This window comes from Lepidochelys kempii, chromosome 1 (assembly GCF_965140265.1).
Source record: "Lepidochelys kempii isolate rLepKem1 chromosome 1, rLepKem1.hap2, whole genome shotgun sequence".
Lineage (NCBI taxonomy): Eukaryota > Metazoa > Chordata > Testudines > Cheloniidae > Lepidochelys > Lepidochelys kempii.
This window is the reverse complement of record NC_133256.1, coordinates 49432913-49455655: the sequence shown is the minus strand read 5'-3', so window position 1 is coordinate 49455655 and position 22743 is coordinate 49432913. Positions and strand designations below refer to the sequence as shown.

At 39.5% G+C, this 22743-nt stretch overlaps 1 protein-coding gene across 6 annotated transcripts in view; it reads right to left on the bottom strand.

The window, feature by feature from the left end:
* Nucleotides 1-22743, bottom strand: part of NBEA (neurobeachin) — an 848387-nt gene that overhangs the window by 615005 nt on the left and 210639 nt on the right. For all 6 annotated transcript variants that reach the window (XM_073341812.1, XM_073341823.1, XM_073341834.1 and 3 more), the window contains exons 7-8: nt 16243-16362; nt 3841-3987 (exon numbers count right to left, since the gene is read on the bottom strand). In XM_073341812.1, the coding sequence (XP_073197913.1) occupies nt 3841-3987; nt 16243-16362 (267 nt within the window). The remainder of the gene's footprint in view (nt 1-3840; nt 3988-16242; nt 16363-22743) is intronic.

The following is a 22743-nucleotide window of genomic DNA, read 5'->3' as shown; positions in this document are numbered from 1 at the left end:
GACAGTGAAATGCAGATAGGGACCACACATTTCAAAGAGGATCCAGTTAAAGTTAAGAGACCTCCATTTCTTCTTCTTCGAGTGCTGAGCCCTATGTTTTCCACATGAGGGTGACTGGTAAGCAGCATTCAAACAGGGGGAGGGTGTGAGGATGCAATTGTTATGGGTATCTAAAATACTGATGTCCCCACAGCTGGATCTGCAGAAGACACCTGGGCTAGGGCTTAATGCTTCATAAAGGTGTGGAGCTTTACATAGCTATCCTACACATATCCAGTATCAATACCTCTCAAAGAGATGCAGTCAAGATTGCTTGTGTTCTCATAGAGCAGGTCCTCAACTCTATATGGGGGAGGAATACGGGCCAACTGATACCAGAGAATAATGCATCCAGAGATCCATGCAGAGCCTCTGGGTAGATGATGCTTGTCCTCATGATAACTCTGCTATAACATCAAATAGTCTTGGTGTTTTCCTAACTGGTTTCATTCTTTTATGATAAAAGGCCAAGGACCATCTAACACTGAGGGAGTGCAGTCTTTTCTTCACTGAACATATGTGGTTTTGGGAAGAATACTCGTATGTGAATATATTTGTTCATGTGAAACTCAAAAATTACTGTGGAGATGAATTTTTCATGGAGGCAAAGGGAGACTTCCTCTTCATGAAATATGGTGTACAGTGGGTCAGCTATGAGTGCTCCCAATTCACTCACCCATTCTGCTGATCTGATGGTGATTAAGATGACAACCTTCATGGAACAATAGAACATGGACCATGTGGCCATATGATCAAAAGATGATTGGATAAGGACAGAATACTAGGTTGAGGATGCATTGTGGTGTTGGTTTCACCACTAGAGTGCCCCATCAAAAGAAACTCTTGAGTGATATTGGGCAGTAACAGATGACATGGAGGAATTCACGTCATTCACATGTCTGGGTCTTTGCACCTATCATTTATGTGGCAGTTTGTAAGGGTGTTGTTGGTAAAATGTGCATGAGAGAGGTCTGGAGCTATAAGGTTGTTTGTGGTGTTTTGGGGGTCAGAGTGGGGGGAGGTCCTCGATGATATTCTGGACCTCCCTTGGAAACGCCCAAGAGTGAAGCCACAATTCATGCCTCAAATATGGTTGTGGTGATGGGTCTACATGCAGTATCAGCTGCATCTACTGCCACCTAAAATGATGTCTTAGCTATCAATCTGCCTTTGTTCCTTAGGGCATGTCATCCTGTGGAAATTTGTCCCCAAATTCTAGAAACGTGGAGTAATTTGTGAAGTCACACTTTGCTAATAATGCCTGGCAGTTAGCAATTCTAAATTGGAGACTGGTAGATGAAAATAATTTCCTCCTCAAAAGACCAAGGTGCTTAGTATTCTTGTCAGTTGGAGTGATCTTGGGGTGCTGTAACTTGGACCTCTCTATTGCTGCCTGTGTTGCTGAAGAGTTGGGTGTTGGGTGGCTAAACAGAAACTCTGTCCCTTTAGATGGCACAGAACATTTTTCAGACTTTTTGGGGTAGGGGCACAGGAGATTGTTATGCTACCCAATACTAGTAAGTTCCAGAAAGGCCTCATTGACAGGGAGCACCATCCAAGAGGGCCAGAGGGTAACAGAATGTTCAATAGACTATTGGGTGTCACGGAGCTCCTTGAATGGAGTCTGGAGCTTGGCCGACACTCTGCAAAAGCTCCTGGTACTGCCTGGTCATCAGATGGGAAGGAGATTGATAGAGTAATCATCTAGTGAGAATGACAAAATACTCGTCAGAACCACTGGTTCCAGTTCTACTTCCTCCTCTGCAAACTCCAACAGAGCTAGTTGGTATCTGCTGGGACAAGAGGGTCAGTTCCATTCTTGAACATAACTGGTATATCTGCTGTATGGATCCCAAGGAGACCAGTAGTGCCGGTAGAAAGGATTGACTAGTCGGGAAGGCCCCCAAGGGAGTGGGTACCAACGGTCCTCTTAACTGGGAGAAGGGCAGCTCCAAAACCACCTTCTAAAAACACTCTTCTAGTGTTTCCAGCCCAGGATAATAACTACAGAGTTTTCATATAGTTGGGCAATGTCCGGATACTTACCTGAACTGACCTACAAACCTTTTGAGAAGTTTCCAGAATTGTGTATTCTAATGTGGCAGACTACAAATTCTACAGCTTTTTTATTTGAGTTTTTAAATTAAATATGAAAATAAGTGATACAGTCAGTACCATTTACTGTGATATTATACTTCATTATACACTGTCACTACATTTTCTAGTTCTCTGTATAACAGCAACTTTATATACAATGCATAATAGAAGTTGACAAGAAGGAAGTGAGATTTTTGGCAGCTCGGAAGTGAAACAACTAACACTTTCAGCATGGGGGATGTGCACCAGACCATCTGGAATTGAGAGAGAAACCTGGTAGTTGTATGATTCTAATAAAATTATCAGCAGTGAAAGAGTTAACAATGTTGCTATTTAAACTGTCTGATTTTGGTTTTGGAGTTCACAGATCCCAGACTTTCTGCAAACTCCAGTAGGAATTGTTGAATTGATTTAACCTTAATGTTTGCAAGATTATCGTTACAACCATCAGGATTAGATATTTAATTTTTCTATAAAGGAAAGCTTACATCTCATTGCACAATATCAGTGCAAGTGTTGGCCAGTGAATATATACCACAACCACCTCTGTAGTCAAACATAATAAACGAGACAGGATCCTGGACACAAAACACTGAACTAAAGCAACTTTCATTCTGCTAAGCATTAAAATACACCGTCTACTAAGTACTGTTTTCTTTCACTGCTAGTGAATATGATTGCTTTGAATTCCAGAAAAACCTACATATACCAGTCACATAGGACATATTTCCTATTATCTATGTATTTCACATATACTCTCCTATTCATATAATACACATAGCATGAGACACATGTATAGTCTCACTGTATATCATGACAACATTGTTTTTACAGGACCATTTTCTAGATGTCATCCCAAATGTTAATGGAGTTTAAAGGTATCTTAGCTTATTTTGATCTGTTAATTTAAATTCTGTATTTTGCATATACATAGCACCTGGCTTCTCAGGGACTCAAGCGCTTTAAAAACAATATCACAAGTTTTACCATTTTACAAACAGGGAAACCAAGGCTCAGAAAGATTGACACTATGTCACCAGAGTCTGGAATAGAATCCGGCTCTGTCTCCCATCCTCGTGCTTTAACTGCTAGAGTTAGACAAACCAGCTAAAATAATACTATTTAGAGTTTCCACAGAAAATAATAAATATTGCTTTTATTAAAGAACAAAGTAAAGTATGTACCATCAATTTGCCAAAAATAGTAGCATAAGGGTATCAGCACAATCATGAAAACCAAAGGACCACTGATATTTCAACTGTAGAACCATTTGAAACTCTGAATTTGCACTTTATAAGAGTAGATGGTTACATTTTGATCAGTCTTGGTCTGTTACCTCTCTCTGAGTTTGGGGTATAAAACAATAAAAAGGCTTGATTTCCCTTGTTTGGAATAGACTAGAATTGCAATTTCACATGGTTTCTTTTTGACCCAAATACACATTGTACACTCAAGTATGTTTCAAAGGAAAACAAAATTTAGTGAATCTTTTAAAAAGCTGGTTGAATTTCAGATTGCTAACGAAGTTTTGAAAAAAAACAGATGTGAAATGTTCTCAAGGAAATATAAACCACAAAGCTCTACTCAAGCAGTTCCAAAAGAGATGCATTCAAACAAAATCTTTGGCTAAAAAAATAAAAATACCTCATTGTGTTTTTAATTGGAAAACTATTTTTATATTTGTGAAATAAATTAAGTTTTTACCTTATATCCAGGTCCTAACTGATGTATTGCAAATATCTGTGCTGGATTGAGTGCTTCAGTGAACACATATACTGCTCCAAGTTGACCACAAAACACTCTGTTTGCATCAGCTGTCTCTGAAGAGCCAAGAAAACATTTATCATAGCTCTGTATAAAAAAGAAGAAATTTTAATGAATTTAAAATACTTGGGGAATATTCAAAGAAACAGTCCTTGTTTATCTTTTAACGAAGAACAAACTAGTTTATTATTGAATAAAGTAATATCAAGAAAAGAAAAAAATCCAACTTTAATTAGTGTAACTCTCTCTGGAGCTGGTTGTTTCAGTCATATTACTCTAAGCCTCAAGGAGACTCTCCTGTGTACAACAGCAGCAATGGTTACAAAGGCTGAGGACTAAGTTTCCCAAATTGCCTAGAGTTCAGGGTGAAGATTGAACAAGTTGAAAGCTACTACAAGAACCATTCATAAACTCTGAGACAAAGGGTTTTGTTTTACTTTCGGTTTTGGCTATTGTTGGTGTTGGGTGGACCAGAGAGAAGCATCACAGCCTGGAAGGTCCTCATTAAACTACTCAATTCCTACCCAAAGGGAAACTTTGAACTCTGTTGGTGGTTACTGCATTGTTAAAGGATGTCAGCCCATAAGACCAAGTATGCAGGAGGCTGAGGAGGAATTCCAGGTCAGACTACCAAGAGCCAACCTAATTTTCTATTGGACTCCAGACGAGTGAGCCTCAGGAAGAAACTAACCTTTTAGGGGCGAAGACCTCATAAGGAATCCTATGTCTATTTATATTATTTGTGAGTTTTAAGCCAGCCAACAATTACAGTGCTGCATCACCCAGTAAAGAACTGATTCTCAATTCACTATCTGCCTAGGTGGGCTTTGGGAGGGAGCAGGGAGGTTTGGGCCCATTGTAAATGTTGGGAGGAGAAGGGTGTAAGATATTGTTATTTTATTATTCTAGTTACTTCTTCTCTTTCCTTTTCCCTTAAACTTTGTTCCCTGTACCTAATAAAGTTCCCTCTGCTGTTTTACTGTTACTTTGGGAATAGTGATAATTTTATTTTTTGCATATCGGACTACTGTCCTAGTATATTATTTGGTAGTAAACATTTTCCCAAGGGAAAACCTGCTTGTGTTCCGGGCACTATAGGGGGCACCTTTGGTTGGAGGCACCAGGTTCCAAGATAGAGAACTCAGGACCCAGACTCCTAAAGTGAGAAGAGAGAAATCACTCCAAATAGCAAGGAAAAGGCTTACGCCACGCCTCAGGGCTGGGATTACATTAGTTATTACAAGCATATTTATACGATGACCGATTGCCATGGTTGGTTTTCATTCACATTCTTCTTCCAGTAGTAAAAACAAATAGCCAATTCAGCAAGTATCAAGCATTCTCCTACATTTGGACCCAGAACACATGAAATATTCAAATCTGTCTCCTTTTATTCTAGAACTGTAAATAGGTATTCAGTCAAAACTACACATTGGTGTTCAATGAATTAAACAAACAGCTTCTTCCTTGCATATTCTTTCTGAGTTAACAAGGAAAATAATTAAGTGTTTATCATACTGAATGGAAAATTGTACAACACACACACACATACAGAGAATGAGAAAGTTGCCATACAAACTGTAAGAGGCTAATTAATTAAGATGAGCTATTATCAGCAGAAGAAAAAAACTGTTGTAGTGATCATCAAGATGGTCCATTTAGACAGTTGACAAGAAGGTGAGAGTGACTATGTTTGTATGTATACTGTGTTAAGTATCCTCATACCTTCATCTCAACTAAGGGGGCCATCTTGATGATCACTACAACAGTTTTTTTCTCCTGCTGATAATAGCTCATCTTAATTAGCCTCTTACAATTTGTATGGCAACTTCCTCGTTCTCTGTATGAATATATATATATATATATATATATATATATATCTTCTTACTATATGTTGCATTCTATGCATCTGATGAAGTGGACTGTAGCTCACGAAAGCTTATCCTTCTTGCTATATGTCCCATTCTATGCATCCGATGAAGTGCGCTGTATCCCACGAAAGCTTATGCTCTAATAAATTTGTTAGTCTCTAAGGTGCCACAAGTACTCTTGTTCTTTTTGTGGATACAGACTAACATGGCTGCTACTCTGGAAACTACTCAAGATAGTTAAGTCCCAAGCAGACTGCGAAGAGTTACAAAAGAATCTCACAAATCTAGGTGACTGGGCAACAAAATGGAAGATGAAATGCAATGTTGATAAATACAAAGTAATGCACATTGGAAAACATCATCCCAACTATACATATAAAGTGTGGGGTCTCAATTAGCTGTTACAACTCAAGAAACATCTTGGAGTCATTCTGGATAGTTCTCTGAAAACATCCGCTCAACATGCAGCGGCAGTCAAAAAAGTGAACAGAATGTTGGAAATCATTAAGAAAGCCATAGATAACAAGACAGAAAATATCATATTGGCTATATATAAATCCATGGTATGCCCACACCTTGAATACTGCGTGAAGATGTCATCACCCCATTTCAAAAAAGATATATCGGAATCAAAAAAGCTTCAGAAAAGGGCAAAAATGATTGGGGTACGAGGAGAGACGACTAACAGGGGATATGACAGAGATCTATAAAACCATGACTGGTGTGGAGAAAGTAAATAAGGAAGTGTTATTTACTCCTTCTCATAACTAAGGCCACATTTTAGTCATGGATATTTTCTGTTGAAGTCATGGACAGGTCAAGGGCAGTAAATAATAATTCACATCATGTGACCTGTCCATGACTTATACTATATACCCCTGACTAAATCTTGGGGGCAGGGGTGGGGAGCAGCCCAGGGGTGTCGGTGGGGGGGTGGGTGTGGGTGTGGTCTGAGGGTGCTGGATGGGCAGCCCAGGTGCAGTACAGGTGCTGGGGGGGGAGGGGGCTGGCAGGCTGCCTACCTGGCTCCGCGCCTCCCTGGAAGTGGCGACATCCCCCTCTCTCAGCTCCTATGTGGTGGCATAGCCAGACAGCTCTGCGCACTGCCTCCACCCAGAGCACCAGCTCTGCAGCTCCCATTTGCTGGGAACCACAGCCAATGGGAGCTGCAGGCAGAGGCAAGGAACTGGGGGACATGTTGATGTTTCCGGAGAGCCTCCCGAGGTAAGCACCGCCCAGAGCCCTCACCTTCTCCCGTGCCCCAACCCCCAGCCTGTGGAACTCCTTGCCCTAGGGTGTTGTGAAGGCCAAGACTATAACAGGATTAAAAAAAGAACTAGATAAATTCATGGAGCATAGGTCCATCAAGAAACCATTGGCTAGTACAAGTAACCATTTCCAGTGTTTTTCTGGTGTTTACTGGATGAACACCAATTTCTTCTAAAAAAAATCACTGCTGTTTTATCAGAGCTAATTAATTAAAATAAAAAATCAGAAGCCTTGTATACATTGTACAGCATCTAAGACAATGGAGCCACAACCTGACTGTGCCCTTTAGGTGATACAATATAAACAATATCATTTAATAACATGGTGGATAAAATAATTGTTTTTTAAATTAAAGATTTTATTTACACTATTTTTATTTAAATCAAATAAGTTTATTTTTAAAAATAAACCTGCTTAAAATTCAATATAAAAATATGATAACATATGACAAGGTATAAATTTACTATATATTCTATAGATCAGAAGAGACCACAAGGGTCATCTAGTCTAACCCCTGCCAAGACACAGGATTTGTTGTGCCTAAACCATCCACGACAGTCTCCTTTTGAAAACCTCCAACCTCCCAAGGCAGTCTGTTCCATTGTCCTACTGTTCTTACTGTTAGGAAGTTTTTCCTGAGAATTAATCTAAATCTGCTGTACTGTAGTTTAAACCCATTGCTTCTTGCCTTGCCCTCTGCTGCAAAAGAGAACAACTGTTCTCTTTTTTATGACAGCCTTTCAAGTATTTGAAAGCCGCTGTTATGCCCCCTCAATCTCCTCTCTTCCAAACTAAACATACCCAGTTCCTTCAGCCTTTGCTCGTATAGCTTGCATTCCATCCCTTTGATCATCTTTGTTGCTCGCCTCTGGATCATTTCCAGTTTCTTCACATCCTTTCTATACATTGGTGACCAAAATTGGACACAGTACGCCGGACGAGGCCTAACTAGTGCGAAGTACAGCGGTACTGTCACCTCCCATTACTTGCATGCTATGTCTCTCATTAATGCAACCTAAAATTGCCTTTGCTTTTTTTTTTGCAACAGCATCACATTGCTGACTCAAGTTGAAGTTGTGATCTGCCACAACTCCCAGATCCTTCTCAGCAGTGCAAACCAGTTATACCCCATTCTATATTTGTGCATTTGTTTTTTCTTCCCTAAGTGTAGCACCCTACATTTGTCTTTGTTGAATTTCATTTTGTGGCTATAGCCCAGTTGTCCAGTTTATCAGGATCCCTCTGAATTTTAGCTCCATCCTCCAAAGTGCTGGCAACCCTCCCCCATAGCTTTGTGTCATCTGCAAATTTGATCAGTATGCTCTCTATTCTTACATCTAGGTCGTTAAAGATGTTAAAGAACACCGGTTCCAGAACAGATCCCCACTTGAGACCTCCTTCCATTAATAGTTACTCTGTTTGTGGCTGTTTAACCAATTATGTATCCACTTGGTAGTTGGCTAAACCTGCATTTCCCCAGTTTACTTATTAGAATGTCATGAGAGACTGTGTCAAAGCCTTGCTGAAGTCCTATATATTATGTCCACTGCTTTCCCCCTATCGACCAAATCAGTTACCCTGTCAAAGGAGGAAAATCAAGCTGTTTTGGCATGATTTGTTCATGGGTAAATCCATGCTGGCTGCTAGTGATTAGCCCTTCATCCTCCAGGTATTCGCAAAATAGAATCATAGAATATCAGGGTTGGAAGGGACCCCAGAAGGTCATCTAGTCCAACCCCCTGCTCGAAGCAGGACCAATTCCCAGTTAAATCATCCCAGCCAGGGCTTTGTCAAGCCTGACCTTAAAAACCTCTAAGGAAGGAGATTCTACCACTTCCCTAGGTAACGCATTCCAGTGTTTCACCACCCTCTTAGTGAAAAAGTTTTTCCTAATATCCAGTCTAAACCTCCCCCACTGCAACTTGAAATGTTTATATATATATATATATAAATGTTTTATACATTGTTCTAGTAGCTTCCCTGGTATCGAAGTCAGGCTGTCTGGTCTATACTTCCTGGGCTCCTCCTTTTCCCCCTTTTAAAGATGGGAACTATTTTAGCCCTTCTCCAGTCTTCTGGGACTTCTCCTTAAGTCACATCAACTACAGCCACTGCAGTCCACACTATGTTCGGTCAGTGGTACATGTCCTCACCAGGAGCGCTTGCACAGACAGACCTCAGCCTATGCAGCAAAGACGCAATGTAAGCAATACAGTGTCTACACAGACAAAGCACTGACCTAATTACATTGGCTTAAGCACTACAGCTCTCATGGGGCTGGAGTTATGATGTCAGAATAGTGGGCGACTTACATCGGCGGGAGGGATATTTTAGTGTAGACGCTTACAGAGTTAGGTCAATGTAAACTGCCTTATGTCCACCTAACTCTGTAGTGTAGACCAGGCTTAAGTCCACAGCAGACTACTGCTGCACAGATTCATACCCCAGCTTGCCATGAACTAAAGTTGGTGTAGAGAAACCCACAGGCAACACATCTCGAAGAACATCAATTACTATAAGGTAAATAACCTCTTTTTCCTCATTGAGTTTATCTAGGACTTCCACTCTTAGAGACTGAAAAGCAGTTTACAGATGGAGGTGGGTATTGAAGTCTTACATAAAGACAAATCTAAGTACTAATCTACCAAAGCCTTTATCTATTCAAGTTGCCGGTCCAATTACATAATGTTTTCTGAAAGTATGAACAGAAGCTCATGTCGCTGCCTAACAAATTTCTAAAATGGTGGTATTATTAAAGGAAGTTCAATGGAGATTACTAATTACTAATGGGGATCCTGATCTGCAAGCATAAAACACAATTTAATGTCTTAAAATTCAATTTGAAAGCTTCTGAGAATAAATCTGTTTACCTTTAACTCTTGGCATAAGCCATAATAAATTTGGAAGAATGCCTAAAAGATTTAGTTCAATTTAGATAAAAGGCTAAACTCTAGATATATCTAAAGATTGCAGCGCCCTTTTCATTCTACTGGCACGAGGTCTTGTGCAAAATATGGTCATAGCTTCCTTCTGACTTGAAGGGTTAACAGCAACAACTTATCTCTGGTTGACTATATACCTTTTCAAGAGGATTGCAGCAGCTCTGGAAATACCACTTGAGGTGGTATCTAACAAATATCATAAGCTTTTAGATATTGTATATTCCTTTGCTCATGACAGGGTAGCCATACCCTAAATGACTAGTTATGAGAACGAGTGCACGCTTTAACTCCAACTCCACCAATTATTGCAGTTACATCAAAGAAAGCTGATAGGACATATCAAATTCCCAGTGAGAACTTTGAAACATTTTATACCCATCCATTGCCCACCTCTTTGGTGGTCATTGCTGCTCTACAGCATACAAAGCAGCGCCTTATAAAATGACTCCCAGGAACAAGGAGCCTGTGGGTATGTCTCTAATGCAATTAAAAATCTATGGCTGGCCCATGCCAGCTGACTTTGGCTTGCGGGGTGTAGATGCTTGGGCTGGAGCCTGGGCTCTGGGACCCACCCCCTTTACAGAATGCCAGGGCGTGATCTCCAGCTTAAGCCTGAACATCTGCAATGCAACTAAACAGCTCCTTAGCCTGAGTTCCACAAGCCTGACTCATCTTGGGCCAGACTAATTGGTGTGTAGACAATCTTCTGGGCAGAAAGAGGTGTTCCTTGGCTGTACTCCAAACAAGCATTTGTTACTATCATGCTCTTCTATCTAGATATGATTGTCTGTTGGCAAAAACTGTTGGCATTTTTTGATAAAGCACCTCAGGAATCTCAACAAGAAATGCACAATTTTGTTAACGAAGGACTTTTAGTCTCCAGAATTGCTTTACAAACAGCTACAGACGCAGCTGACACAGCTAACTGTTCAGTTGCATTGGTGATAGTCATGACAAGAGCTTCATGACTTCAGTCCTCTGGCTTTCCACTTGATGTTCAGAATACAGTGGACGAGTTACCCTTTGAAGGAACAAATTTATACAGTCCCAAGACTGCTGATTGCTGATTCATTGCACACTGTGAAGGTTTCAAGAGCTGCCTAAAAGATCCTTTTTTAAAAGATCCTTGGAATTTATACTTCACAAATCAGAAAGAGACCATATAGAGAGCCTAATTACCAGTGACTATAATGCTTCACAGAGGTACTCAAGATTGTGAGGAACCTCGTTATCTCCCACCTTTAGCATCAGGAAGCCTTGTCTGTGCCTGCTGTGGGTCAGCTCCTCAACTCCATTGGCCAGGGACAACACAAGCACTCCCCTCTAGGCCTAAAAGGTCCCAGGGTCACTCTACAAATTAACAATCTGCACACCCCATTACCAGTACCTAACAATGTTAAACCTATCTCAAAATACTAATTAAAACTAAAATACTAACAAAGAATTAATCTAAAGCTAACTGACTAAAACAAATATTTACAACAGACTAAACTAATGAGTTTAAAACAAAGATAATGGACTGCTAAAACGTTCTGCCTGTAGCCTAAGGCTGCATTAGAAGGAACTGAGTAGCAGTTGGTCTGCGCTACCCTTTTATTCCCTCAGGGGATCAGCTGTGGGGCAGGCATTCCATGAGCATGGAAGGATGGACGGGGACAGCTAGCAGGAAAAGTTTCTGATTTCTGGCAACAGGAGGCACACAATACCATGAGTGAATGGCGTGTAGACTACCACATGAAGAAGTGCTATTTTAACTAAGCTAAGTATTCTATTTACAGAGTTAGAAGGAAAATAATGTTCTTTTTAAAACAAATTAAATGGTTTTCCTCTTTCCCCATTCCTTTTGAATGTTCACTTCCCATTTATTAGCCTGCTCAAAAAGCTGACATCAAATTAGGAAGGAGGGGTTTATTAGCTTGTGTTTCAATGAAGGAGTCTAATTGGGTTCTAACTATGTCAAGTTCCTCTAAAATTAAATTATTAAAATTAACTCAATTAACTTATCTCCTTTTCTCAATGGCTTTGGTTGCTGCTGGGACTTTTTTTTTAAATACAAAAAGCATACAAAGCAATATTTCCTCTTGTGTGCATTAAGATTCCAAATCATGAATGAAAAACAATTTATTTCCAGAAAGAATATTTCATTTACAAATTCTATAAAGACTATCTTTAACATAACTTGAGAATCACCAATTAGCAAAAGCTGTGGCACTATATTTACCTTCTAATCAAAGGGATAGACATTTGATTGAATCATACAATTAGAGATACACAGACAGATTTAATAATAGAAAAGAGAAATATGACTATTCTGGAAAACAGATTTGATGAAAAGACCCCTTACGTTTGGATTCTGTACCATTCAATCAGTAACATGTCCTGAAATCTATGCAGATGAAGTAAGAGAACGGTTAATACATTTGCCAAGAAGAGCTATATAGAGTTGAACATCTTGAGCAAGAAAATCTTTGCATATAATTTAAAAAAATTAGCCCCACTGGGAAATATATTCTAGAAATCTTATGTTCTATGTATCTTTTCATCCATGAACAATTATATATGTAAAGTAATACCTTATTATTTAAGGCAGTGGTTTTCAACCAGGGGTCTGAGGCCCCCTGCGGGGCCATGAACAGCTTTCAGGGGGTCCTCCAAGCACGATCAGCGTTAGATTTGCTGCGGTCCAGGGCAGAAAGCCAAAGCCCCACCACACAGGACTGCTGTGTGGACAGCCCCACCACACAAAGCCTGGGACCCCAAGCCCCACCACCATGGGCTAAAGCTTGCTACCCCTTAACGCTATGCCCTGGGTTTTATATGCAGAAAAACAGTTGTTGTGGCACAGCTGGGCTGTGGAGTTTCTATAGCATGTTGCAGGGGCCTCAAAGAAAAATGTTCAGAACCACAGATTTAAGGTGGCAAGTACTGCCTGCCATTTAGAAAGAGGATTATTTTATGCTGCTAGGAAGCTTCTACCATTGCTCCCGTGCTGATTAAGAAGCATGTTGTCTCAAAGTGGGTGATGAGAAGGATCTTTGCAGGAAAAAAAGATAGCAAAGAAGAGTTGGAAAGGTGGATTTCTCAAAGTTCAAAACCCTTCTCAAAATCTGCTGGGGATGAAGATAGTTTAAGGTATTTATATCTGAATCCTTCCTGCATTGTCAGACGTCACTTATGCCAGAGCATGAACAAGGCTCTGGCATCCCTGGAGGAGCAAGCGGGCCAGGTGGTGGGGTATGAAAGGAGCCACTGTGCCAGACCGAGGGGTGCGGGAAAGGGGAAGTGGTGGCATAGGGGAAAGAAGTTGAAGAGGCGACATTGAAACTGTTGCATTGTGAGCAGAAAGGAGACCAGGCTGGAGGGCAGGCTGCACAGGGAAGGGGCAGTCACTCTCTCGCACACAGAATCTGGGGCGGTACAAAGTACAATCCTGAGCTCCACATTATGCTACATACTGCCCCACAAAAGTTTTTCCTGCCCTACCTGTTGTGTAGATCTGGTGCAATTAATATTTTTTAAAAGAAATACTGAGGATTAATGGTCATTTTTGCCATTAGTTTTCATAGTTGAAAGGTTATCAGCAGATACTGAGGCACAAAACCTTAAGAGAAACTTAAAATAATTGTCCTCTATCAAAATGGCCACTGCCTCCAATAGTTCCCAAGGAAAGCAAACTCCCTGTCAGAGAAGCTAGTACCTTATGATGTCAGGAGGTGAAGAGGAGCTCTGTGAGAAGACATGTATGGAAGCAAGATCCATCTTTGCTAAGGGCAGCCTTCTCTCAGTCCCACTGAGAACAATATGAGATGGTCTTAAATTTGAAAGAGGGCAATTCTTCACGGAATCATCTGTAGTAGAATATTATTCCTCAGTCTCTGCTGAAGCAAATTCCTTCAATTATGAAGAACAGCAGTAAACAATTACTAGTGATCTTAATAATGTCTTCAAATGTAGCCGATTCACAAGATTTCAATGAATTAACAAAGGCTACATCTACTCTATGAGCTAGGAGCATGATTCCCCAGTTTTTGTACGCATACCTGCACTTGCTTGATGAGAGCTGGAGTCAGTATAAACAGCAAAAAGAAAAGGAGTACTTGTGGCACCTTAGAGACTAACCAATTTATTTGAGCATAAGCTTTCGTGTTCTACAGCTCACTTCATAGCTGAGGTAGCACTGGGAGCAGCAAAGGAGGCATGGCTGAGCCATGACGAACACACAACCACTGGTTTCAGGTGGGTTTGTACTCGGCAGAGCTCAGCCATGACTCCACTGTTACTACCTGTGCTACTGAGGCTACACTTCTATTTATACTCATTCAAGCTCATCAAGCAAGCGCAAGCATGTGTACACAAAACAGGGGAATATCATCCTTTGATTGCCAAATAGGTTATGTCTCCACTACAATCAATCAGGCTAAACAGGCAAATAAATGACAAGCACAGGGATGGATTTAAATGGCAGGCCTCAAACTTTATTAATTTAACACCACAGGGGAGGGGTCACTATATGCCCATCCCCACTCTCACATACCTGGCATTTAACTGGGTTCAGAGTGGGGTTACCAGATCCCAACACAAATCAAGAACTTGGAATAGACCTTCCATGAGAAGTGGGAGGAGGGGGAAGAGAGTATCAAGGCGGGAACTGCAGATCACAAATATTTCAGGTACCCCCTTTTCCTAAAGGAACACTGTCCACCTACAAAATTCCAGCTTTCATTTACCCTTGGGAGCTGACCCTTTTAGTTTTTGTCCATACAGAACACCAGCCACAAATTGCAATGAGCTACACAGTCTTACCTTTCCTAATCATAAACTATCAATCCTATTTCCTTTCAACCCAACCGGGCCTCCATGACTTTGTGAGGAAGGCAAAAAATATCAGCAGAACTAGGTCAGTTTGGCCCAGTGGACCAAACAGGCAGTGAGTCAGACTGCAGCTTCCTAAAGAACACAGCTCTTGTCCTACAACTAAGGGGAATGAGGAAGGGACTGCTGAAAACTGCAAGAGGCCTTTGAAAACCCCATGATGAGTTTAAATAGATCAGGATGAGGTGAAGGGGAGTATGAGAGCCAAACAACCCAGCCAATAGGAGGTGGAGGACATCAGGAAGAGAAGAGGCCTGGTTGCTGCTTCACCAAGCATGCACTCTCAATTCCACTTCACTTCCAGATGCTGTCTCATTGCTGCAGTCCAATCAACCACAACTCCCATTGAGATGGGGATGAAACATGTTGCTATACTATTTAAAGGACATGTTTTAAAATTGATCTCAACTCAAAACAATTAACAGATTTATTTATAGATTCTCATTTATTTCATTCAAGAAACAAAAAGTAGTGCTGTAATTTTGTGGCGAATATGTTGCATTTTAAATGCACAATAAAAAGGTTGAATCCCTGCTTTAACATAAAAAACTCAACATGCTTAACTGTGATGCCACAATGGGCACTTAATTAACATCATGCCATCTAATATGAGTCATGAAAGACAATCTTGTTATTAAGAAACAGAATTCAGACTACAGAGACCTGAGTTCCTGGACCTGCCACACACATCATAATGTGACTAAAGGCATGTAATTTAATTTCTCTTTGCCTCTGTTTTCCACCTCTCAAGTGGGGATATTTAATCTTTAAAATTGATTTAAAACATTTCAATCTGGACTGAACACAGTACAAGAACTCCAGATATACAACAAAGGTAAACTAATTTTTATTATGAGACATATGTGTGGTAACTTGGCTGAATGAGACAACATTTTTTTTGTTACTCAGATATAATGTTTAGATTGAATTTTAGCTATTTCAGGAAAAAACCTATATTATAAAATTTATGTCCCACAGGTAAAAAAAGATAATTACCAATCGATTGTGTTATCCAGGGTCTGTATATATTATCATACAATAAAATATTTTCTATAATCTGAAAATACTTAGTCTGAATTTCACATTAATATCTCCTCAAAATAGACTCAACATAAGATATTATATGGTAATAAAGATAAGAAATAAATTAACCCTAGAGAGATGATGTTCTCTTAAAATATATAACTAAAAAAGAAATAACTCGAGTATAATCCAATTCTTGATTTTTTTTAAATTAAAAAAAAACATTAAGGAAATAAACATGCCTGATATTTATACAATCCTATTTTTTTAACCAAATAGGAATGTACAAGTGAATTATGGTTCTATGCATGCACTTAAGAGGATAGAAAACAGTCACTAAAAAGAAGGAAAGAAAAATCTCTTACATCGTTCGTGTTAACATGCCAAGCCATATCACCATAGGATACCAGTTGACCATTAACGTAACACCGAATTTCACTGTTTCTCCAACGATTGTAGATGTGCACAATGCTGATCATGTACCACTAAAAATAATTTGAAAATATATTAATGTTATACAGCATTATTATTGAATGCTAACAATCAGCATATCACGTTTGACTCCAATCTTGTAAAGTAATGTAGTAGGAATCCTTGCATCTCCAAAGAGTCATTTTAAATCAGTAAGACTCCACATGGGCCTAAGTGCCTGCCCACTTGGATATCTTTGCAGAATCAAGTCCAAAAATTGCACATATAATCACTGTAGAAGAAATGTGTTTTTTGAAAGTACAATTTAACTTTTGTTCTGCACACAAAACATGAACAAGGAGGTTCAGATAAAGAAAATTAAGTGTTAAGCTTAGCTATAATATCCTTTTATTTTATAAGATCTGCATGTCTAAAGACCATTTAATAATAAAGTATATCATGTTGAATACTGTATTAAAACATATTGTTTGAATTGGCCCCACCTGGCCGGACATCCCGATTACTGTGTGTGACTACCTTGTTCTCAGAATTACTAACCACGTGGCCAATATGTGTGTAGTCGTCCACTAATTTTTATCAGCAGTGATTTATCTTCCAGATCACTGAAGAAAATATTGAATAGCACTGGGACTAGAACCAATCTCGATGGAATATTACTGGAAACAGCCCACCATTCAATGATAATTATCCATTGACAATTATTTTTTGATATCTGTCAACCTAAAGGAGTAGCAACTACAGAAGTCTCTGAAACAGGTTACTCAGCAACTCATACCTGAGAGTCCATGGTAAACAAGTTTTAGTATACACATTTAAAAATCCTCTAAATTGGTCCTTCAGAATAAAAATAAAACCAGACATCTGGAATAGAATTTAAACTTCAGCTCTTCAGTTTGTAAGTCATCTCCTAGTAAACTTTTTGTTTGCTTATTTGTTTTAACAATGCAGACACAGATAACAGTCAATTGGTTAGAGTTGGCCTCACTTGAAAGTAACACTCCATGTTTTGGGAAGTATTGCATCTCTTTTCCAGATTGACCTGAATTAAAAATGTATTCACTAAATGAGTAAGCATTGACTAGAAGAGAGATCAAGCAGTTCTGATACCAAAGGTCAATCCATACTGAAGTAGTAGTAGTTGTTTTTTGTGAATTACTGCTTATTTTGCAAATGTTGACTTTAAACTTCACCTACAAATGGTTCAGCACTAGCTGGGAAGGGAGCGGTTTTGTACCCTTCATCAGCTAACTTTATACACTGTATTAGTGCCAAGATTCTGGTGTTTCAGGGACAAATGTTCCACTACTGTATTAAGTGATCCCATCTTACTTAGAACAATATTTCGTATTTCTATAAGTGCCATTGATTGAGCTTACGGGTGTTAACTATCAAGATAACTTGTCTTCTCTGATAGCTCTTGTTCAGTGATAATCCTCCTCCTTTACTTTTATGAGTAAAATGGTATGCTACAGGAACGTTTAAGCACTGTGTCCCTTTCCACATGAAAATAAGTTTCAGAGTAACAGCTGTGTTAGTCTGTATTCGCAAAAAGAAAAGGAGTACTTGTGGCACCTTAGAGACTAACAAATTTGAGCATAAGCTTTTGTGAGCTACAGTGAGCTGTAGCAAAGCTTATGCTCAAATAAATTTGTTAGTCTCTAAGGTGCCACAAGTACGCCTTTTCTTTTTATGAATATAAATGGGGCCCTACCAAATTTGTAATCCATTTTAATCAATTTCATGGCCAGAGTGTTTTAAAATTGGTCAATTTTATGTTTTCAGATGTTTACATCTGAAATGTCAGTGTTTTAACTGTGGGAGTGCCAACCCAAAAGGGGATCAGGAGGGTCACAAAGCTAATGTAGGGCGGTTGCAGAATTACCACCCTTCTGTGCTGCCTTCAGAGTTGCAGAGCTTCCTGAAACTGGGGGAGATTCCCAGGGATGAAGGTGGGTCCGATCTCCCCCATGCCACTGGGAGCTTTCAGAGCTGGTAGCAGACACAGAGCTTCCTGCAGCTGGGGGAGGTACCTGAAGGTGGGTCTGATCTTCCCCCCAAGAGCAGCCGTACAGGAGAAGAGGAAGTCCCTTCCTTCCCCAGCCTGGTGGATAGCAGCTGGAGCCCGGTGAACCGTAGGAGCTCCTGGCTCAGACATGCCCTTTCCCCAGCCCTCCAATAGCTAGATTTCACAGGGGAGGTCTGATTTTACAGTCTGAGACATGTTTTTCATGACCGTGAATTTGGTACGGCCCTAAAAAGAAGATATGTATCCCATGAGGTTTAGCCTGGTTAGCAAAAGGCTTCAGAATGAACAAAAACTTGTCAAGGGCAGAACAACTATTATTGGTAATAGTAGAACCTCAGAGTTAGACACCTCGGGAATGGAGGTTATCTGTAACTCCAAAAAGACATTACGGACTTCAGCCATTGGGGAGAGAGGACTGGGAGTCAGAGCTTCTGACCCTCGGGAGCACTAGAGCTCAAGGCTTTTGATCTGGGGGGGTGCGGGGCTCTAGCTACGGGGTGGCGAAGGGAGCGCTGCGGCTGAAACCAGTACTCCCGTCATAGCTAAAGCCCTGAGCCCCTGCGCCCCCCATGGGGCTGAGAAGCTGGAAACAGAGCCACAGGGCTAAAGCCCCGAACCCCAGCACCTCCTCCAGATCTAAAGCCCTGAGCCCTGGTGCTCCAAAGGGTCAGAAGCCCTGACACCCCCCCTTCACCTTGAGGCTGCAGTCCTAACCCTCCCTTCCCCCCGGCTGAAGCCCTGAGCCCCAGGGCTACATTTCCAAGGTAGTAAAGTATTTGTGTGCATGTGGGTGCATGCATGCGTGCATCTCTGCTGCTGCCCAATTACTTCCGGTTCAGAGGGTGTCCAGTTGACTAGTAAGTCCGGAACTCTGGTGTTCATATATTTGAGGTTCTCTTGTATCTAACAGCATATCTTCATTGAAGAGTTAACTCGAGTTATCTACACTTGAGCTAACTCCTCTTGAATTAGCTTAGTTCAAGTGAGAATGGCCACACTGCAAAACACTCGAGCTGCACACTATCGGATTAGCAGCACAATGTAGTTGTATCCCCACTACGTAACTAGCCTGAGCAGCATCAATAGCGCTTGAACTTCAACCAACACCTTCTGACAGGCCAGCTAGCTCCAGGTTAAAGCACCACCTTAACCAGAGGTTTTGGTGTGTGGACAGGAATCAGGTTAGAAGCAACACTTGTGTTATACCTCAGGCTAGCACTGTAATGAAGACAAGCCTTAAACTGTAAGGTTCCTTAAATGTTCCCTTCTTTCCCATTCTGGATGATATGCCCATCCAAGATTCTCTCTACTGATGCAGAAATGCAGGATTCTTTTCTAATTCCAGCCAACTCAAAGTTTACTTCCTTTCTAGTAAAAGTCTTGAAAAACTATTTTCTGATACTTGATCAATATGGAGAAACATGTTCAGGTTTTGTTTTTTTTTTTCAGTTCCAGCCTTAAAAGGTGGCCTAGAATGATAAAGCTGAAAATATTAGTATAAAGCTAATAAAGAAAATTGTATTACTGGGCATACTTTGGAACAATTACATTATGTACCCATGCAATATGGGTTTTTCTAGGTTGACCTAATTTCATGGTTTTCAGTGGATCATCACACCAGCTGCTAACCTTTTGATTTACATAATACCCAGTGGACGATTTTCTGCTGAATGAGTCAGTGTCTCAACTCTGAAGACAATCTTTTAATATCCTACATAAGTAATTCCAATGTGTTTGGTCTAATTGCATCTCTAAGCCTCTGCCAAATTTCTTTATGACAATTTATATTAGGGTATTTTTCAGACTTGGCCACAGGTCAATAACTACAGTAAATGTCTACAATCCAGAAACAGTATTATTAATTTAATCCATTTATAGGATGCTTATAAGGCATCCAAGTGCCAGACCATGAAGACAAAATACAAAATAGTACACATATTATAAAGTAAATGATTTGAGTATAGTATTTTTAAGGACATTAACAGTTAATTTTAAAATTCCAGAAGCTAGTTGATAATATTGACCACATTAAAAAAATACACTGAGGAAAAATTGTTTCCCATGCAGCCTCCCCCTTTATATCTGTTTGAACTCAACAAGTTCCTTTTATTAAGCACTACTTTTTCTAAGACAATGGGGAAGGAGGGCGGAAGCTTCATGGGCAAAACGTGACCTGTCTCCCCACATCCCTAGTTCCTTTGTTGTAGTTAAAGCTTCCCTTCCCAAACAGTAAATTTAGATAGAATTCTCTCTCAAACTATAAAACAATGCTTAACTGACTGGAAGGGTTACTCTTCATTAAAAGTCTCACTTCTACCTCCATGACCACGTAACTACAAACTGTAGTTAACGATGATTAGTAAGTGTTTGCAAGATGTGTTAACATTCAATTTCTGGTCATACAAAAACAAATAAGATCATTTTGATTTGTCATAAGTTTCTGAATGTGTTTCAAGGAGGACTTGCGAAAGTTGTCTAATTTGAATGTGCCTAACAAGTGTCTAATTTACCTATATCTTAAAGTCTTGACTGAGTGGTGAAAGTTTTGTCTAAGTTTTTTTCTTTATGCTTCTAGGTATGAAAAAATTCAGTCCTGGGCTTCTCATGCGCCATAAGCTAGCACTCATGGATTCAGTCCAAAATTTCACAGGCAGCAGTTCCCAGATTGTTCTTTAGGCTTTTTTCTTCTTGAAGTTAAAAATAAATAAATAATTAAACATGAAACAAGTTTGCTCCCCTCAGGCTGCATAGACAAGTTTGGATAATTTCACATTTATCTTAATGAGCTAAGTGGTGCAGTCTTTTCAATAAAATATAAATGTGCAAGCCTGATCAATTGTGACCATTAAACACCCAATCACACTGTATATAAGAAAGGGGGTAATAAATGCTACACATCCAATTTTGGCCAATTTTCAACTTGGGTAATAACCTTCTGCATAGCTTCATTCCCCCCTACTGTTTAAACTAGAAAGTCTTTCTTTCTTTTTAATATAAAATTATCATTCACTTTCTGTTTTAAACTGTAATGTTGCTATGCACTGTTAAATTCTTTCCCCTCTCATAAGTGGCTGCATTTAAGTGGTAGGTGTCCTGATTCTTGAACATATAGTTTGTATGTCACAACTGAATTCTTTTGAATGAAAAAGGATTATTTGGAAATGAAGAAATATTAAGTTTAAAATCAATTACATGCTGAATGCCCTGCTTACACTTGCCAATTTAAGTGTTTGATATATAATCCTAAAATTGATGGAATTTTAGTAATCCTATTTATGGGCCACATTTAACTGTTTTTCCTCCTACATCTGTTGGAAGCGCTCATATTCCACTGGAGCAGTAAATGTGGACATACAATAAATTAAATAGATCAAGTACTACAGAGCAGCCATTGTGGATTCTAGAGTGAATCGTGATAACTCCTGCTATGGAAAAGACTGTGAAACAGTATGTATTAAAATCACGTGAATTTATAAAAAAAAATTGCAAACAAGTTTTCCTTCCTCTCTCTCGCTCTGCTCAAAGGTGCTTGGTGTTTTTTTGTTGTTGTTGTTGTTTTTCTAATTAACAAAAAGTTTAAGTAAAATTTGTTCAGTGGAAATTCATTTGGACAAGGAAAGAAAAAACACTCCAAACAAAACTCTAACCGCATGCTGATTTTGTTGGGGTTTTTTCCCCTCTTGATAGCAAAAATCAGTCCTCAATGCGGATTAGTGCAATTTATTTGCTTGCGAGAGAAAGATTTTAAATAAGTTATGGGCAAGTGAAAACTAAGCACGCATCAGTGGATATCTGTTAATATTTAGCAGACTAATTAGAATCTTGCCCCTCTGTGACTTCACACCAATTTTTGTTTCAACATAGCTTTGTAGACATATTCAGAGACTCCTACTCTACCTGAGCTGAGTTCTGCAGGGATGAGGGATACTGATAGAACAATCTGCCTGAGGGAAATTAAAAATGTCTGAAACAGAGTGCAAAATGTTTTGACCATGCTACCTTAAAATCAGGAACAGGATAAAATTACAAACGCATAATAATAAAAAAAAATCAAAACCAGTAAATCCTGCAATTCCTCTAGTGTCCCAGAAAATTTTATTGCATTCTATTATAGCTTCAAAACAAAGCTTTCATTTAAAATATATGTTCTAACTTTTTCTGTTGTGAAGATACAGCCATCACAATAAGCCTGTGGGCTCACAAAGAAATACCACAATTTGCAGAAAAACATCTCCCAGTCATACAACAGCAGCACTGCTTGCCTTCTTTGTCTAAGAAAAGTATGTATGTAAACAAACTCCAGTAGGGACAATTTAAATGTTATTATTGAGCATGGACATTTTTTCTTTCAAAGAAACAAGAACTTTAGCATAAAGAGTTATATTTAATACAAATAGTATTACACAGT